This window comes from Rhinolophus sinicus, linkage group LG15, assembly GCF_036562045.2.
Source record: "Rhinolophus sinicus isolate RSC01 linkage group LG15, ASM3656204v1, whole genome shotgun sequence".
NCBI lineage: Eukaryota > Metazoa > Chordata > Mammalia > Chiroptera > Rhinolophidae > Rhinolophus > Rhinolophus sinicus.
This window is the reverse complement of record NC_133764.1, coordinates 28,745,684-28,764,675: the sequence shown is the minus strand read 5'-3', so window position 1 is coordinate 28,764,675 and position 18,992 is coordinate 28,745,684. Positions and strand designations below refer to the sequence as shown.

Sequence of the window (18,992 nt, the reverse complement as noted above, 5' to 3'; positions counted from 1 at the left end):
AAACACCTTGACTGCAGAATCACTGTTTTAGTTGCTGGTGAGAAACCCTGATTCTTTGGGGCTTCAAAAATAAAACAATAATGTTACATTGAGTTGAAGACAAACTTAGTTTACTAGATTTCACTGTGGCACCCTGACCACTTTCATTAACTTGTTTTTCTATGTGTATGCCTCACAATCTGAGAGCATTTTTTTAGGCTGGGGATGCTATTCCCTATTTCCTGAGATCCTCTCCATCTTGGAGATGGCTTTCTATGCCTGTGGCCATGGAGGCTTCTAGAGTTAACTGTGGGGGCTGATACTGGCTGTTTTCTGTATCGACTTAAGATTTTTACCAATCCTCCCACTGCAGAAACAAGAGGGACCCAGGCAGGAGGGTCCTTCTATAGCCTGGGGAGTACAGAATCATCATTGCCTTGCCCAGACTGAGGTCTCTTGCCCACTTAGAATGGAGTTACACCTGTGCTGGCTCCCCCCTGAAAATACGGAATACTTTAATCATTTGAATGGAAATCTCTAATGTGGTGTGAGCTCCCTGCCCCCCCCAGGAGATTCTGTCTAACCACAGGGTGCTATGGTTCCTTTGAGCAGAGCCTATGACCTTGGAGTACACAGAAGTGGAAGTGACCTCATGTGAGCCTCACGAAGGTAAATGCCATCACTCAAATGGTTCTCCACACTTTGCTCTCTTTCTGGGTATAGACATGCAGGGTGGGGTGGGTTGTGACCCAGGAACAAGAGCCTAGTCACCCTCAGTCACTCAGACGGAAGGTGGTCAGCAGACAGACCTGTTGGACATGTCCCAGGCAGGAACAAAGAATGCTGCCCAGGCTTTAAGGTGTAAAATTTCATTAACCATTATTTATCATACTAATAATGGGTGCACTTTATTGAGCAATTACTAAGTGCTAAGAAATGTGTTTATTGAGAGACTTTTTGAGGTCAGCCTCACTCCTGGGTGTTTGGGCTTTCTTTCAGAGGTATGCTCCTTGCCCAAACCCAGCATCTTCCTTAAAAAGCTGCTGGTAGCCTGAGCTTGTATAAATGAAATGCATGTTTAAAGGTAGTGAGGGCTTTGCTATTTAAAGGAAAACTTGGACAAAGGCTTTTGGATGCACAGAATCCCTTTCTGTGTAATAGTGGTGCTGGCTTTAGCGTCCAGTTTTGTTTTTATGTGCATGGTCCTCTTGGGGGCTGGCCTGGAGGTCCCTAGCTCGGGTTCTGTGCTGGGGAGCCTGGCTCAGAGTGGGCCAGTCCACAGCAAACACTAGAACACCAATCTCAGCTACCGGGACACTCTTAGGGCTATTGCCATGCATCCGTCTTCCTGCTGAGGCTAAGGCCAGGTGGTGTTCACTCGGCCAGGCAGGCCTGGGGCTGTTTTCCAAACCAACCCTGTGTAGCATCAGCCAGAGCCAAGTGGTGATGGCGCTCTCCTGTCACCTCTTGCTCTACGATCTGGGAGGAGTTTTGGGTTGCTTCCTTTTCCCCTTAGGTTCAGGTACCATTGTCAGAAGGTGTGGGCAGAGAACCAACCTAGTGGCGCTGTCCCATACAGCCCCTCGGCTGTGAGCTGCTCAACTGGGCTGCCCTTCCTATAGTCTGCAGGCCGAGTGGCCCTTAGTGTTAATGCCGCCCAGTCTGCAGGACTGCACAGGGCATCGCACTTCTAAGTCTGCACTGGACCTGGGAGGGGCGGGGGCCATAGCAGGCCTGAAGTTTTCTTCATTTCATTGTCAAGTAATTCGCTTATTGAGTTAACAAATGAAGGATGGGCCAGCAGCAAAGGTGCACATGTGGTCCCTCCCATGGAGGGATATATAACATATGAAGGAGCTGGGAAAACAAGGAACCAAAGAATAAACTGTTTCAGGTTACAGTAAATTCTTGGAAGGGGGAGAAGGGGCTGCAATGAGAAGGCATGAAAGGTGACACCTGACTTGAGTGGTCCCAGGAGGCCTGTTTGAGGGGTGACATTTAAGCTGCAGCCTGAAGGGGACAAAGAAGGTGAGCGCTCAAGCTGACAGTGATTGCCCTGGGCTCTGGCCTTGCGGTTCTGATACTCCCCACAGAGGGCCAGGTCCTGCACTTACTCTGCTGCCAGGAGGGCCAGGGCTAGGTGGGATTATGAGGGCGGTGCCTGATGGCTAGAAGGCTGAGGATGTAAGGACGCTGAGGAAGGAAGAAGGAAGCAGGGTTTTGTGCTTCGAAAAGGGTTCCTTAGGGATTGTTTCCATGTTAGTGGATCTGGTGTAATTCTGGCTTGAGGGTCGGGGACGGGCGATGTTGAAGGAAAAAGAGAACTAGGACGGGGTGAGGCAGGGGCTCTTTTCTTGCCAAGCTGTGCAGCTGTCGGGCTGTACAAAGGTGCTATGTCAGCAGTGGGTACCTCAGTAGAGCTAGAGGACTCACACTGACTTTTCTGGACCCAGCCTCTTTGGCAGCTAAGGACAGTGGGGGAGGGCAGGCCTGGCCTATGATGCTGTCCCCTTGCTTTTTCTTGAGTGGGTCGTTGCCAGGTGAGGAAAGGGCTTTGTGGGTGCAAAGCTAATGGTGAGTAAACTTGACCTGGTCTTGCCAACCCAGTTCCCTGTCCTCAAGGCCTCCCTCTTCCACAGTTGGGATGGAGGAGGAGATGGGGACCATGTCCATTTCTAACCCTGGCTGGCAGTGGACCAAGTGGTCCCTTGGGGGTGGAGGAGGGGCAGGAAGGAACCCCAGTTTGCTGCATGTTTGCTCAGAGGCTAATTGCTGGGAAAACCCCATGATGTTGAAACCATCTCTGTTAATAGAGAAAAACAAGCCAAAATAAAGCTCCATCCGGAAATACCTCTGACAGCAGAGACAAATAGCCTGTTGGCTGGTTTAGTCATTAGCAGGCAGCCGCTGCTGGGGAGCAGTGAGGGGAGGGCATAGTGATGAACTGGCAGCTCCCCACCCATCACTGAGCTGGGCAGAACGGGGTTGGGGGGGCAGCAGGAGAAACCACTGGGCAGCTGTAGCTTTGCAATTCAACCAAGAAGTGGCAGCCACCTTACTGCCCAGGCTGATACGCCGTTATGAGGTGAAAGGGAGTTGAGTGCAGCTCTCAGGTCCAGAGGGTGTTAGAGAATTCCCAAGGTGACCAGAGAAGTCTACTGGCCACCCCTGATGCGCCTGGGGCATCAGGCCCCCAGCTTGGCCTCCCGGCCCCCACACTCCATTTCTTCACCCCTGCTTTCCCCCATTTCCATGTGGGGCTGGGTCAGAGGATGAGCTAGCAGAGACCCCGGTGCACCCAGTGTCCTACAGCACTATTTTTGCACCCATCTGCCACACAGCCTGAAGCTCCCGAAATCTGGGACCAGGTCCAATTCACCTTTTCCTTTTTCGCGGTGTCTGGCACACAGTAGGCAATAGGGTCATACTCAATGAGTGACTTGCCAGGCCTGACATTGAGTGGGGCATCCCTTGAGGATGTGGTAGACTCCCCCAGCAGATAAGGAGGTCCCTGGAACTTCCCTCTACACTCCCAGATCTGTGTCATGGAGGGAGAGTGGTATGGGCATCTCTGCTGTCCTCTTAGAAAAAGGCAGATGTTCCTCCCATCGGGTATCTCAGCCGTCCTACTGAATGTTCTGTGCCCTGGGGGAGTCACTACAATGCCCTCTGCAAGGCCCTGGCCACCCCAAGTTCAGCTGTTGTGATTTGAACCACCCCCAAGGCTTTCTCCTGGCATTCAGTTTCTCACACAACAGCCCCCACCATTTAGTGTACAATGAATAACCGGGATTTTAATCCTAAAAGCAAAAACCTCAAGGATTGGGGTGATTATGCCAAGACCTTCCTGAAGGTCATGGGTCTGAGGCAGAAACACATAAAGAGACATTGACTGGTGCCTTCACTGTCACATCAAACCTTTGCAGGTGCCTCCAGGTAGCTGTGTAGGACTTGGGATTGGGAGATGCACAAAACCTCAGGCGCTGCCCTGGAGGAGCTCTGGGTCCACCGGAGAGACAGTTATGGGGACAAATAATGTCAGTGTGTCATGAGCAGGTGTCCTCGGAGTGCTGTGAGAGCACAGGAGGCCTACGTAACTGCCCAGGGCACAGGGAAGGGGTGAGTGCATGAGGGAGTATTAGGTGTGTGAGGGTGTGTGCATTCAAGTGCAGAACCAAAGCTTGACCTGGGGCTTGGAGGACGAAGAAGAATGGAGCAAAGAGAAAGGGCCGTGTAGGTAGTGGAGGAGTTTGTACAGGGTCAGGGGCAAGAGAGGGGGGTATCCCTGGAGCACGGTGATTTGAGGGTATCTCAGTGCAGTCAGAAGCCATGGGTGTGCCCCAGCCATCTGCCACATCTACATGGTGCTGATGGTGGCAGCAGGAAGCATTTTATCCTGTCTGGGGCTCCGTTTCCCAATCTGTAGGGGAAGAATACTGGCAACATGGCATCAGCTGACTGTCACTAATGAGGCTTCCTGGTCCTCTGTGCAGGTGAAAGGAGCCAGGGAAGTGACTGTGTTCCACCCTGTTTCCTGAGGGTTTGTGGGTGAGTGCGCACACGGGTGTGCATGTCTCTATGTGCATACTGTGTGTGTACGTACCATATATGTGTGTACGATGCATGTAGATATGCCATGAGTATGAGTATATGTGTGCGTATACAACTGTGCATATACATAAACTGATGGCCATACAGGACCTCTGTGAGGACAGAGTCCCAGAGAGTAGTTTCCAGGCTCTCGGCCTCACATGGAAAGGTGCTGGCTTGGGTAGTAGATGGCCATCAGCTGTGAGTAGTTGGCCATCAGCTGTAACCAGTTAGCCATTGGCCACTGATATAACTGCTGTGGCTAAGCTAGCAAGAGCGGATTGCATTTAGCAAGTGAGGTTGGTTGGTTGGTTGGCTGGCAGAGAAGTGGACGGCAGGTTGCGGATCATGTGACTCCTGTTTCCTGTGTCTCCAACCCAGCCGCCAGCGAGAATATAATGGTATGACTCCCCTATCTATGGCTCCTTGGGTGTTCCCTTTTGGCCTCACCATGTCCTGCCTTTTTGTGTGGGGAGCGGGACCTGAGTCCCTGCATGACAAGCTCTTTGTCTCCCAAATCCTCATGTCTTCTCTGGGGGGAATCCACTCCCTGGGCTGTTCACCTCGTCTGCTGCTTCGGCTGTTTCTAAAGGATCCAGACCAGAGAATCTCGACCATCTGTATATTAGAATCCCCTAGGGAGCTCTTAAAAAACCACCAAAGCCAGGCCAATTCAATCAGACCAATGCAGCCCTGACCAATTCTGTCAGAATCTGCGGTGAGGCCCAGGTGTTGGCCTGTGACATCAACTAGCTCAGCTTCTACACTTGTACGTGGTTCTCAGTCCCAGCTGATCCTTAGTCACAGACAATGCTCAGGTTGTAACCCAGATCTTGGGAGATTAGGAGACCACAGCCCAGCCTCCTGGGAGGGGCTGACAGAGCAGCTAGACACAGGGACACCGTGGCAGGGAAAGAGGGTGGGGCCACTGAGCTGGAGGCTGCAGGCCTGTGTTGGGGCCCTCTCCACCTGCGACCCCTCAGGTCCAGGGTTCCCAAGGTAACCTGTTGACCTCGTACTTCCCGGCAGAGTGACGCTGGTTAGACCAGAATCTTCTAAAGCCAAGAAATGGCCCAGGCTTAGTGGTGACAAAGTCTCCAGGCTCTCCTGGGGATGGCACTTATGGGGGCGGGTAGCGAGGTGCCAACTTACCTGGGGAGCTTCAGATGTTTTCTTGCTTTGACAGTGGGCTGCCCTGGTGACCAGAGGCAGCTACTGACCTATGCCTGGTCCCTTTCCAGGTCTGAGAACGAAGGGCACAGAGACAGTGTACAGTGAAATCCGGAAAGCTGACCCTGGTGAGTGAGGGGCCCCTGACTGCCCCAGCCTGGTGGGCACAGCCTGGTGGGTTGAGGGAGGAGTGAGCGCTGGGTCTTAGAGCCAAAACCATGGTGCTTCTGCGAAAGCCAGCGCAGCCGCTTCCTAGGAGGTTTCCGTCCTGGAAGCCGAGAGAGTTCCTGAGCGTTTCCAGCACAGCTGCTCCTCCAGGCAGGAGGCTGCAGGCCTGGCTTGATTCTTCTTTTCGTTCTTGTCCCCTAACTGTCCTACACTCATTTCATCCGCAGAATCATCGTAGGGCTGCTGGAAACTGTGTTATTCCTCCCGCTCTACAGGTGGGGAAATGGGCTCAGGAATTTAATACCTCGTCCTGGTCCCAAGGCCAGCAGTGGCAGAGCAGGGATTTGCATGGGGGGAGCCTGGCTGCACAGCGCGCTCTTGACTAGCCTTCTCTGGGTTGCCAAACCAGTTGACTGCGTGCTTCTCCATTTTCCAGCTTTCTTTGTTTGGTTTCCACATTATCATCAGCTTAATTAGAGGATTCGGCTCTGCCTACTTCAGAAGTTGAGAGTAACAGTCTGCTGTGGTCTGGGTGACCCAGGGGGAGTCATGGAACCTGTGGGGTCCTCGCCTGCCTTCTCTGTGAAAGGAGGGACATGAGATTCAATGCAGATCAAGGGTTCTCCACGTTTGTTGCAACACAGATGGCTTGGCACAGCCTCCTGCATTTTCGATTCAGTAGGGTCTGCGGTGGGGATGAGAATTTGCATTTCTAGTAAATTCCCACATGCTGCTACTACTGCTGGCCTGGGGGCCACACTTTTAGAACCATCTTCTGGATGCTCTCAGCAGCTTCCTTCTGATTGTACCAGATCGCTCAGGGTTGGCCAGCAGAGATAACCCAGAAACTCCTGTGTGTGTGTGTGCGCGCGCACGCGCGTGTGTACGTACATGTACCTGTGAAGGGGAGGGCTGACCCACGATAAAATAAGGGCCTTCGTGGGGAGCTGGGTCCCTGGACAGGTCAGTGAGCAGGCTGAGTGCAGAGCTGAGTCGTATCTAACCTTTCCTTCTTAATTTTGTATTCTTCCCCATCTTGATTTCTCAGTTCCCAGCTTCTTCCAGCCAGCTGCACTTCAGGGCTGGCTATTTTGGGAAATGGCTCGCAGGGCGTAGTTCTGGCTCTTAAACCCCCTTTTTCCCCTGAGTGATACAAAGGAAAACTGCTCCTCTAGATAAGCAAAAGGGCATGGGGCAGGCCTGCCTCCAAGGAGCAGCCCTGGGGCGGGGCTCTGGGTAGGACCAGGTGCCAGGAGAGAGTCAGAGTGTTGGGCTGCTGGCTAAGGATTGTCGACGGGGAAGGGGGTTTGTAGGCTGTGGAGGCACCAGGTCTTTGTAATCCTGACTTTAGCTTTTTTTTCCCCCTTCAACTGTGATAAAATCTACCCGACACTTGCCATTTTAACCACTTGTAAGTATACATTTCGGGGGCATTCAGTACATTCACAATATGGTACAGCCATCACCACCGTCCATCTCTAGTTTTTCATCTTCCCAAACTGAAACTTCGTACCCATTAGCCAGTAACTCCCTACTCTCCCCAACCCCTGGCAACAACCATGCTACTTTGTGTGTCTGTGAATTTGACTAAGGGCAGCTTTTTTATCTGTCAAAGGAGGTGGTTGAAAGAACGATCTTAAGTTGCCTTCCAATTATAACATTCAAAGAATCAGTGTGCTGGCATTTGGAACTCGGTCATCTGTTTATGCCTTGGTCAGTCCAGAAGTGTTTCCCCTGAACATGTTGGTGGGGAGAGGGGAGTCAGTCACTTCCCTGGGTCCCTTGCAGCCATTCCTAATCCTTTACCCACTCTTGACTCTGAGACCCCAAATATCTGAGATATTTGCTTCTAAGCCTGAGTTTTCTCTTCAAGTCTTGCATCTCAGGGGCCAATTTACTATGTTTCTGCTGCATTCATATTGGCTGGAGTCCAGTCTGGTGGTTCTTTGTACTGTGACCCTGATGGAAACCTGGGGTTGGGTCTCAGCCCTGCCCTGATCAGGTTATATGACTTGACCCCCACCCCTCACTTCTCCCAAGGGAGTTAGTTTTCTCAGTAATTCTCAACAAAATGCCCCAGACCCGTGTGGAATCTGGGGTTGCAGAGTGATCACCTCAGTGTTCCTCGGGAGTGTGTGTGGCCCTTGGGTGGGCAAGGAAGGGCTGTGGTGGGCAGGTGGGTTCTTTAAAAATGGGGAGGAAGGGGGAGCATCTCTTCCAGCTCAGTAAGTAGCTCCCGCTGGGTCCCGGCCATGGGCAAGCAAGTCTGCTGTTCTGTTCGGAGCCCACTATTATGCTGACATGTAGTTAAGCTAATATCTTCTTGTCCCAGCAATTAATTCATAGTCTAAGGCAAGCAAACCTCTTAATCTTTGAGTTTTTCCCTTTCGAACTGTTGCATGATTCTTGCTACGTGTTAGGGAAGGAACTAGAAACAACAACTTCTCAAAACTAGGAAAATTACATTCAGAAAGAATCCACATTGAGAGCCTTTGCATCTCTGTAACTTTCAGCTTTCTTAGGAGAATGGAGAAAACGCTGATGATGTCCTCATGATTTAGATCTGCAAGTGGAGATTTTCCTAAAGTTCTTATTCCCTTTTCAATTATTTGCAAATCCCAGTCAGTAACAGCAGCTCTAGTCATGGCTTATGATTTGGCGTCCCAGAAATGGGAAAATCAGTTTGTTTTATGTCTCTTCTGAAGCAGTCATGTACGTGGTCCTGAAAGGTGAGCATTTAAAGAAAGCAGTCCAGGGTACAGTTTGGTACCTTCCTCTCTAAACACGTGACTAGACCCAGTTTTCTCCCATCCCCTGGAACCTTGGAATTGATGCAAGATGATCTGTGACTCCTGAGTTCTCCTGATTTAGATAGCGGCATCTTCCCAGGCCTTGTTCATTCATAACTTTGGCACTCTGGGTCGCCAGAGGACCTGGAATCAAACCCAACCCACCCACCCCACCCCCACCACATACACCTCTCTTCTGTCATGACTTCCTCCTCTGATGGGTGCCAGCTAATCCAAAGAACGATTTCATTTTCTTTTCCTCCCCCTTGTTCTCTTAGTGCTCTCCTAGTGATAAGAACAAAAAGAGAAAGTATAGCTGAGGAGGGAACCTCTCTGTAAACACATGGCTGTCCATGGCCTGGCTGAGCCTCGGATGAACTGCTGTTTCTGGTCAGGAAGCTTTACATCTTTGCTCTGATTCAGCACTTGACGGTTTATAGTGGTCCAGCTTATTCTGAAAGTGCTCGATAAAAATGGCTGGCAGGTCATCCGAAGCAAAACCTATTGGCGTATATTTACGCTGGATTTTAAAAACAGAAGGGTAAAGTGGTTTGTTACAATTGGCAACACAGTCAAATTCTTCCCTGTGAAAGAACTCAGGTCTGGATGAGATTTCCACAGCTTGGCACAGCGATTCTCAATGCAGGAGACATTTGGCAATATCTGGAAACATTTTTGATTGTCATAACTTGAGGGGGTGGGGAGGGGTACTACTGCATTTAATGGGTGGAGGCCAGACACTGCTAAACATCTTACAATGTATAGACAACCCCCAAAATGAAGAAATATCCATATGAGAATGTGAGTAGAGCCAATGTGGAGAAACCCGGGCTTAAAGGGATTCATCTCCTGTGAGTCTTCCAACGGGAAGCTGGTTTTTCTCTTTAGATGCCCTGTGTCCACCTTGGGTGATGTCCTGAGCACACCCCACCTGACCATTCAAAGCCCTGGGAAAAGATGCCAAGTCCTGCTCCAGACACTAACCTATGTCTTCTGGGTCGGACAGGGCCCATCTTCCCATCTGAGTATCTGCTCGCTCAGACTCCACTTTCTGCTTTCTCTTTGCCTGAATTCAAACTCCCAGATGTTTCCTAAGGGGGAGAAATCCAGTATGCCAAGAGTGGCTGGCCATTGAGAAAAAAAGAACAGAGGGTGTCTGTGCCATGTTCCGTCTGTGGGGGAGAGAAGAGCGCTGGAGGGCCAGTCCCGCATTCATCCCGCGAGGCCCAGAGCAACCCAAGGCTAAGAGTTTGAGAGGGTAAAAAAAGTACTCTGTGAAAACAACAACAACAGCAACAAAACTGAATACTGCCCTCCAGATTCCATTTTTAGGTTGGTTCCTCTATTACCAAAAAGAAAACTACAAGTGTGCACAAACCTGGTATTCCATTGGTATTACCAGCATACTCATATTTGAGTATTTCGTGTTCAGATTGCTTTAGGAAACACAGTCTGAGGCTCTTTCCCTCTTGTGTCCCATTCCAGAGCACTTGGGGCTTTGGGGGGAGCAGGAAGCATGGGGTCTTTCAGGCCCTCCCAGGTCAGATTTGGGGTGGGGGTGGGGTGCTGCCTAGGCTCACTCAATGTGTGGAAGTTGACACAATGGCTCGACTTCGTGATTGGGCTGATTCATCCATTTGGCTGTTGACGCCTGCCTCTGGCCCAGCCAGGACAGAGGGGGCCCCTTTGGAACTTCTGGCCTTGTTCCCTCTAGAGGGGACTCACAATGGAGCTGTGATAAGAAAGGGTTCGAGGGGGAAGTGGACTTGTGGAAACAGGATATTTTTAAATTAGAGAAAGAAACAGAAGGGTTGTGACAGATGGGCCCTGAGACTGCCTGAGGTTCAGAAGGGACTGGATTTGAGCTTGAGTGGTTGGGTAGAAACCAAGGCCCGTTGGAGAGCTTTCCTCCCGTAAGACTGAGGACTCAGGGAGGCCCTCCCCTGCTTCAAGAACGGCAACTACCCCCAATCCTTACATCTTCTCTCGGAGCCTTCCCCAGGGAACAAGAGATTCTGTGGCTTCTCGGTCTTCATGTCTATGTCCATAGTCCATGGGAACCAGCTCCATCTTGTGGGCCGCTGCCCATTCAGAAACTCTGCTCTTCGTGGGGCAAACCCTACCCCTCTCTTGCCTCTTATAGTGAAAACCATCTCTACCTAATATAGGCAGGGGCCACTCACCCTCAACACAGGGTCTCCTGTTCTCACCCTCACTCTCATCTTCCTGGTATTTGGCCAGGGCGATTTTCACCATTGCAGCCTGGCCAGGCCAGCCAGTCCCAGCATGCCTTCTGGCTAGAAGATGGTGTGGTCTCCAGACAGTTGAGATGAGGCTCCCAGGGGAAGAGGACGTGGCGGCCTGCCCTTCAGACATACTTGGGTCATACATGCCACGAGAGTCAGTGATGCTCATACCTTCTGTTCCAATGATCCCACTCCTTGGAGTGGACAAACTACTATGAAAAATGGAAATAGCTCTATTCCTAAAGAGGATACTGGCAGCATTATTTAAAAATAGAAAAAAACTTGGAAAGAACCTAAATTTCAAAGTAAGGAACTGGTTAAGTAAACAGTTACACATCCATCCAGTGATTATTACGCAGCTGCTAACAATGATGTTTAAGAAGTTTCCAGAAAATGTTTATAAAGTCATGTTAAGTGAAGAAGATAAGCTAGAAAGTGGCATATACTGCATAATGATAACTCCAAAAGAAGGTCCATTCATAGCACAAAATGACAGGATGACAAAAGTGTCACCAGGGTCTGAAAAGGGGAACAGAGATACTTTTTATTTGCTACTGTCCACTTTTCTGTAGTTTTCAGTTTTTTCCCCCCTAAAATAACAGTTGGTACTAATTTTTTTTTAATTGTTTAAAATGTCAAATGAGCTGCCAGGGATATTATATGCTTGTCACATGGAACTGCAGGGCTCCGGAGCCATACACCTGGGCACCCAGTAAGGTTGCTGGTCCTGTGTCTCCTTCTGTCATTCCCCCTTTCCTTTACGGGCTCAGCCTCTGAGATGTTGGGGTAGGGGGAGCCTAACACACTTGCTTTGCATTGCTCACCTCCCTGTTATCCTTTGTTTTACAGATCTCATGGGAAACAGACATTCTGTAAGTACACATTTTATATGCATTATTATTTTTTAAGTCTATCGAACAGTGAAGTATTTCCAGACTCACCCAGATTCTGCATTCCCGCTAATTACACCCCTGTACTGGCCTTGTCTGTTTTAGACCAGGGCCGGTGGAAGTTTGGTCATCAGGTCACCAGGTTTTCTGGGCCAGTTGTGTTTTCAGATATTCTCTCCCACTGTTTCCATCATTACATCTCAGCCCACATATGATGGGAGACCCTGGAAGTGCCCCCAGAGAATTGGGAATCTAGGGCACTTAGCTGCAAACAAGCAAAGTACATATTTCCTCCTAGTCCAGGGTTCAGGCTTGGGAAGTAAGGCAGATGGGGGGGGGTAGGGGTGGTATGCTTGGGTGAGTGGAACATCTAACAGCTCATTTCAACTCTTAAGAGTCTATGCCAGTCACTCCTACACACCAGGCCCTGTATAGCAGGCAACACTGCAGGTTCCTGACCCAATGAGGGACTCAGACGAGTTAGAGTTATCACTGATGAGAAAGCAAGGTGATAACAGCTACACCACGGACTATGGAAACAGAAGAGAGGAGCTTCCTTCTGCGTGATTAACAGTCTTGTCACCAAGGAAGGAGTCATTTGGATGGGCCATGAAGACTAAGTCGGATTACAGCAGGGTCCAGGTAGAAAGCTTAACAGGAGCAAAGGTGTGGGGATGCAGCAATTTCAAGCACCTCAGAATGGGAGGAGAAGAGGGTGACAGTTACACGTGATGGGGAAAGGTAACTTAGGGCTTGCATTAAAGGGTTAAATGCCTCATTAGGAGGTTTCGTTCTGTAGGAGACAGAAGATTTAGGAAGCTGCTACTTGGCATGTGAGAATGGAGAATGTTTAAAAGAAATGTAGAAGTCCAAGTTTAAATTTTGCAAAGACCCATTCCTCTCCACGGAGTCTTTCTACTCCCAACCTTTTAATGAACCACGCAGCAGTGCAGGAGTTAACTAAATGGGCAGCTAGCTTCTTAAGAGATGAGGGATTTGCTTCACAAACTGTTTCTTTAAGGTCTGGAGAGAACTTTCAGCAAGATTGCCGGTAGCCCTTCCAAGGGAGCCCTTGGCTTCCTTTGTTTTGCCTGAGTCTGAATTCTTGTAAAACAGAACTCATTATGCTTTTGACAGACAGGAAGCCATTGACATTCTTTTTATGGAGAAAAGCTATCAATTTAAGGAAAAGAGGAATGAAATGAATGTCTTTTTCTAGCCTAACCCACCCAGACTTCTGAAATCAGAGACTGTTGCATGGAAAAGGCAGGGAGCCCAATTTTTAGGAGAAAACGGGCCTGAATTGGCAGAACAGCTTGCGCAGGGTCACCCAGCTAGTTAATAGCAGAGCTTGGACTAGAACCTAAGTCTCCAGACTCCCCAGCTAGTACATGACACAAGACTCTCTCCAAAAAGTGATGTCACTGTCCCAACCACAGGGCCTCGAGAGAGAGGAAGGTGAGAACGTTGTTCCATGGGCAGTGTGGCACCCAGATAAAGAGACATTCTCCATTGCAATAAACATGGCTGTGTCCACCCAAGGCAGATCTGCTGGACCTGCAGAACCAACTTATTTACTTTGTCTCCAATCCCAAAGGTCTCTCTGGGCAAAGGCTCCAAGCTCTAGGACAGACAGAATTTTCCCTTCCCCCAGAAGCCAGCCAGTGGGCCCAGAGTCTGCTCCCAGGATGTTTCTGAGTGCCCACCCATAGCTGGTCCTGCTCTCCAAAATACTAGACTTTTGGCAGTGGTCTCCAGCCGTTGGGAAGGAATTTTGAATCTTTAAGCAAATGCATTTTGTTTAGAAAAGAAACAGGTATAGTTTCCCTAATAATCAGCTGGTGAGGGTCAGGAGAAAATTAATTGAATTGCCCAGTAGGGAAATGGGAGGGGATTTCCTTCCTGAAATCAAACCTGGCGATCATTCCCAGTTGTTTAATGGCTGCTGCTTCTGAAAACATATTGGAGGAAATATCTTAACAATGAGATAGCCACTTAGCCAAATACTAATTTAGTATTGTTTGACTCACTTCAATGGCACATTCTGACTTCATTTTCCTCTGCCATTTTTGCCTTGTTTATAAATTGTGTTTGTGGCCGAGGCAGACAGATAACGTGAAAGAGAACACCCTGTACTTAAACGAAAGGGGGTGAATCTAGACCTGCCTGGGTCTTGAGATCTTGGAAAGAACTCTGCTTTCTTACTGAAAAAAAAAAGGCAACTCCTATGTACAGTTCCCCTCCTTCCCTCCTGGGAGCCAACCGGCCGCTAGGCTGCAATGGGAACTGCCCAGGAGTTGTGGTCAAGACTCGAGTGTGAGATCCAATTCTCCAGCCATCTTTGAGGGGACGCTGTCTTCCTCCAGTCTAAGCTTCCCAGTCTGTAAAGTAGAGATGATGACAACAGTAACAGTAAGAACTACCTATTAGGAATTTCCTCAGGGTTAAATGAGAAACACGTGCAAAGTACTTTGCAAACTGCTATAGAAAAGCTAGTGGAGTATTTTACAGTACTTTTCATCAAGCACTCCGATAGTATGGGACGTGGATAGGGGACTCACTTTACTTGGCCTTGAAATGCCCGTGTCACATGAGGGGAGTGTAGCAGTTACTTGCCCAAGGCACAGGATTCAACCAAAGCCAGGCTTTGACTTAGAAATCAGAGACCTTTCCCTGATTAGACATTTATTAGCCATGTCACTTGGGAAGATTTCTTAACCTCTCAGGGCCTCCGTTTCCTTGTCTGTAAATAAGAGGTTTGAAAACTCCCTCACCTGATTGTTGTAAGAATTAAATAAGCACCTAAGCACAGACCTAGTTCATTGGAAGTGCTCCTAAAGCACACATTCTAGAAGCTGGAAGTGGGGTTAATGGGGGTATTAGAAGCAAAGTGACCTTTGAGAGCATCTGTACCACGTTCTGGCCAGAAAGTTGCTGTACTTCGGTGGCTGACTGCTAGCCTCTGATTTAACCACAGGCCTTGGACTTGAGCATTTTAACCTTTACTTTTGTCGACGTAGAAAATGTCCAAACCTGTAGAGAATTTTAATGCGTTTATTTGAGCCAAACTGACAACAATTGCCAGGAAGCAAAATCTCAACAGATTAAGAAAATGTTCCAGAGAGTGGCAGTTCAGCTTATTTCATACATTAGAATCAAAGGAGGAGACGGAAATGAGGTTATATGAAATCCATTGGTGGTAGATTAGGGAGGATGGAGCGAGAGCAAAGAGGAAAAACCTCTGGAATTGGATAAAAAGTAAAACAGAGAGACACGTACTTCTTTTACATTGGTGGGTACAGGACAGTTATTAATTAACATTCACAGCTATTAACATTCACAGGTATTTGGGGAACAAGATAACAATGAAGGATTTGTGGTTTTATGCTCTGGTGCAGTGGGTTGTGCTCTGAGGGGTCCGAAAAAGGGATAACTCTGATATTTCAAGGGTGTGTTACCTTAGATGCACAAAGACAATAGACAGGCTCACTTAAGGTAAAGAGTGACTTTTGTCAAGAAAGCTACTGGCCCAGGATATAACTACCTGCCATGACCCGTTTTTAGTTAGGAATTTTTATGTGCAGACCATCCTATGTGGTTAATTTCGGTCTCTCAGTTTGTAGGGCTGCCATCCTGACCTCCCCTGAGCTTGTCAGGTTTAGTTTGGGGCCCCTTTTTCGTCCACACTTGAAAATCCCCAAGGCACAGTTGACAGTGGCCCAACCCTTCCTGTCTGTGGGGGCTGGTCCTCCGGTAGCTCCCCAAGCACTTGTTTCCCTCAGAGAGGAAGAGCAGAGGTGTCTAGGGAGGGACTTGGTCTGGAACCTGCAGAAAGGCTGGACACCAAGGTCACCCCTCCAGTAGAGCAGAGGAAATGGGATGAGGGTAGCTGCCAAGGCTGGCGGGCCTCCAGCTCCCTGGGGGTAAGCTCTCTTGGCCCGCTTACCAGGGTCTCTCCTGCAAAAGGAGGAGACAGAGACTTGGGCTTCCCGCTGGAGCCCCTCAGACCTGCATCCTGTTCCAAGAATCTCCTCAGACCCGGCAGGGTCAGAATAAAGCAGGGAGTCTGTCTCAGCCTCTTGGTCAGGGAGCCAACCAGCGTGGCCAGGGAGTTCCCAAGACCCTAGCTAATCCCCACAATTTCTGTTCCTGCCTCCCTGAGTTCTACCTGCAGTGGGTGCCCTGTGTACTTGGAGGGTCCAGAGTCATAGACTCAGATGCTGCCTGCTTTTCAGGGCTCACTGTGACCCAGGGCCCCTCTACTCTCCAGTATTTCCCAGCGTGCTCCACTCTTGCCCTATGGCTCCATCCATTTGTCAAAATCCTCTCTGCCTTTGAGGCTGGCTTCAAAGTCACTTCCCTGAAGGCTTCTGTGATTCCCTCACTGCCCAACTAGGGTCCTTTCACCGCCTCTGAACTCCTTTTACAGTTTGTTAGGACCTCTTCCACCATCTACTTCATAGTAGCATTGTTTGTCAATAATTGCTAGGATATAAAATTGGGGGGAGGGGCAGGATCTTGCATCCTCAGCATAGAGAACAGTGCCTAGGTTGAATTGGGGTCTCGTCACTGATGGGTGGGTAGGTTACATAAGTACCATATGAAGCAGTTAGAGAACACTACAAGATGGCATATGGAACCTTGCTTTTTTGTTTTTTATTGTCACAAAACATACACAACATAAAATTTACCATTTTAACCATTTTTAAGTGTACAGTTCAGTGACATTAAGTGCATTCATATTGTTATGCAATCATCACCACCGTCCACCCACAGAACTTTTTTATCATTTCAAACCAAAACACCATTTAACACTAACTCCCCCTTCCCCCTGCCGCCCAGCCCCTGGCAACCAGTATCCTACTTTGTCTGTATAAATTTGAATATTCTGGTACCTCATATAGATGGAATCACACAATATTTGTTCCTATCAGAATTTAATTCCTTTTAAAGGCAGAATCATATAATTTTAAAGCATTTAAGTTTGATCATTTGAGTTCAGTCCTTCATTTTTGAAAATAAACAAAAAAAACAGACCTAGAGAAGATCCATCTCATATTAGAGGTAGAGCTGGAGCAAGAAGCCAGGTGTCTTAACTTTACTAATCTTGCTCTGTGGGAAGTGTCGCACCCATGGGACGTAGTGCTGAGGGCACAGTGGGTGCTTGAGGAAGCTGGTTGATAGTTTGATGTGTGAGGCACGGAGAGAGGGAGAAATGAGTGTGGGTGGCAGCTTCCCTCACCGGACAGGGGATACCAACTAACAGCACTGCTTTGGAGTTCCTTTGAGAAGAGCTAGCTGCAATTTTGCACATCTTTCCAGCAGGCCAGTCTTCAGGCCTGAAGGATATGACCAAACTTTATCTTGTCTCCTGTCCCTACAGAGAACGGAAGGCTCCCTGGCTGGAACTTAGGACTGCAAGAGCAAACGCTTCTCCAAAGGAGGACATCCACATTCCAGGAAGAACAGATGATTCCCCATTCCAAGAGTTCTGTGCACTTATTTCTGAACCTGCCTTGCTCCCACTGAACACAGCGATTCCTCAGGTCAAGTCTCCAGTTCTTAAAGACATCTTACTACATTTATGTTGGGTATAAAGAGATGCAGAAGGGCTGGTTAATTGCCCACACAGCCCACCTCCCACTGAGTTGGAACATCCTCGGGAGTGGACAGCAGCAGAAGGAGGTTCAGAGTCTGCAGGCCATCGGAATATTTTGAAACTTGAATATTTTGTCTTGTACAGAGATAAAGAACTTTTCCAAGTACCCTCATGCACAGAAACCTGTTGTGTTTTTGGTGTTTTTTGTACTCAATCGTCAATCTCTTCTAGCGAATGGCCTGGCTTCGGGGCTAGTTTTTCTCTTTGCCTTTGGTCCTTCAACAGCCTGTGGTTCTGGGTCATCCTGTCCCTCAGAAGTGCACAGCGCTGACCAGACAACTGCCCCCTGACCCCTCTGCGACCTCACCCACCACAGGTGGGAAAACAAAGCTGCTTGGGAGCGACCCCATTGAAATGTCAACTTGAAGATGAGGTTCATTCTGGGATATGCACAACATAGAAAATGAAGTTGGACAAAGCACAGACGTTCTTAAGCTGTTTTTCTATATTCTTTCTTTCTTTCCCTCTACCATGCTGATGGCTGAAATACAGGAAGATGGTTGCCTACAGCAAATATTATTTTTAATAGAAAAATGAAATGCATATTTTTCTTACTAATATTTTTTATTTATTCCTTGCTAAAGAAATGGTTTCCTGAGATTTTAAGGTGTTTCTGATGGTGTCTTGAGTGAGTGGACGAGGGGCTGCAGCCATTTTGTAGTGGAATTTCACTAGTGGGCATACCTAACTGAGACTGCTCCTTCCATCCGCCTCAGTGACACAGCTGCAGGGACCCTGAAGGATGTTGTATTAAATAAATTTGATTTTTACTCTTCACAGACCTGTGACATGTCATCTTCCGAGAGGCCACGTGCATGTCGGATATCCGTAGGGCTCGAGGACTCCACAGGCCTGCTGAAGTCACAGTGAATGAAGCAGCCTCATCAGCAGACTGAGTTACACACAGGCTGAGGGAATTCTGTGTCCTTCATTGAAGTCAGGGCCAGAAGTAGCCCAAGAGGTAGCCTGAGTCTCAGACACTGAGTCATTCATATCCACTGGCTGGTGCTTCCATGTTTGTTTCCCGGCTGAAGACTCCTAGGCTGTCCCTGGCAGACAGGGATGTCAGATGGAGAAAAAAACACACAAAAAACCCAAACCCAGGATGCCCAGTTAAATTTGAATTTCAGATCAATGAATACTTGAGTATAAGTATATCCCATGTAGTGTTTGGTACTATAAAACTATTCATTGATCTGAGATTCAAACTGAACTAGGATCCTATATTTTATCTGGCAATCCTACTGGTAAAGCACTTTCCCATCCCTCTGAGCCTTGGGACCCATGCTCCCCAGTAGCCTCAGAACAGACTCACTGCCCCATGGGCTGAGTTCCCCAGCAGAGCACCACACCACGGGGCCTGAAGGTGGAAGGAGATCTAAGTGTGTCCTGACTCTGCCAGATTCCAGCTGCAGAAACTTGAAGGAGCCTCTTACCTTCTGAGCTTCAGATTCTTCACCTTTAAAATGAGACATAGACTAATGGTTGTTAACATTGGGAG

The 18,992-nt window shown here is 48.6% G+C and overlaps 1 protein-coding gene across 2 annotated transcripts in view; it reads left to right on the top strand.

Moving 5' to 3' along the window:
• The window catches only part of PECAM1 (platelet and endothelial cell adhesion molecule 1), a 49,642-nt gene extending 31,372 nt beyond the window's left edge, over nucleotides 1-18,270 (top strand). Inside the window, exons 13-16 of one of the 2 annotated variants that reach the window (XM_019732986.2) lie at nucleotides 592-648; nucleotides 5,811-5,867; nucleotides 11,792-11,814; nucleotides 17,216-18,270. In XM_019732986.2, coding sequence (XP_019588545.2) covers nucleotides 592-648; nucleotides 5,811-5,867; nucleotides 11,792-11,814; nucleotides 17,216-17,245 — 167 coding nt within the window. In that variant the 3' untranslated portion in view covers nucleotides 17,246-18,270. The remainder of the gene's footprint in view (nucleotides 1-591; nucleotides 649-5,810; nucleotides 5,868-11,791; nucleotides 11,815-17,215) is intronic. The other variant, XM_019732987.2, reaches the window with a different exon arrangement.
• The last annotated feature ends 722 nt before the right edge of the window (nucleotides 18,271-18,992 follow it).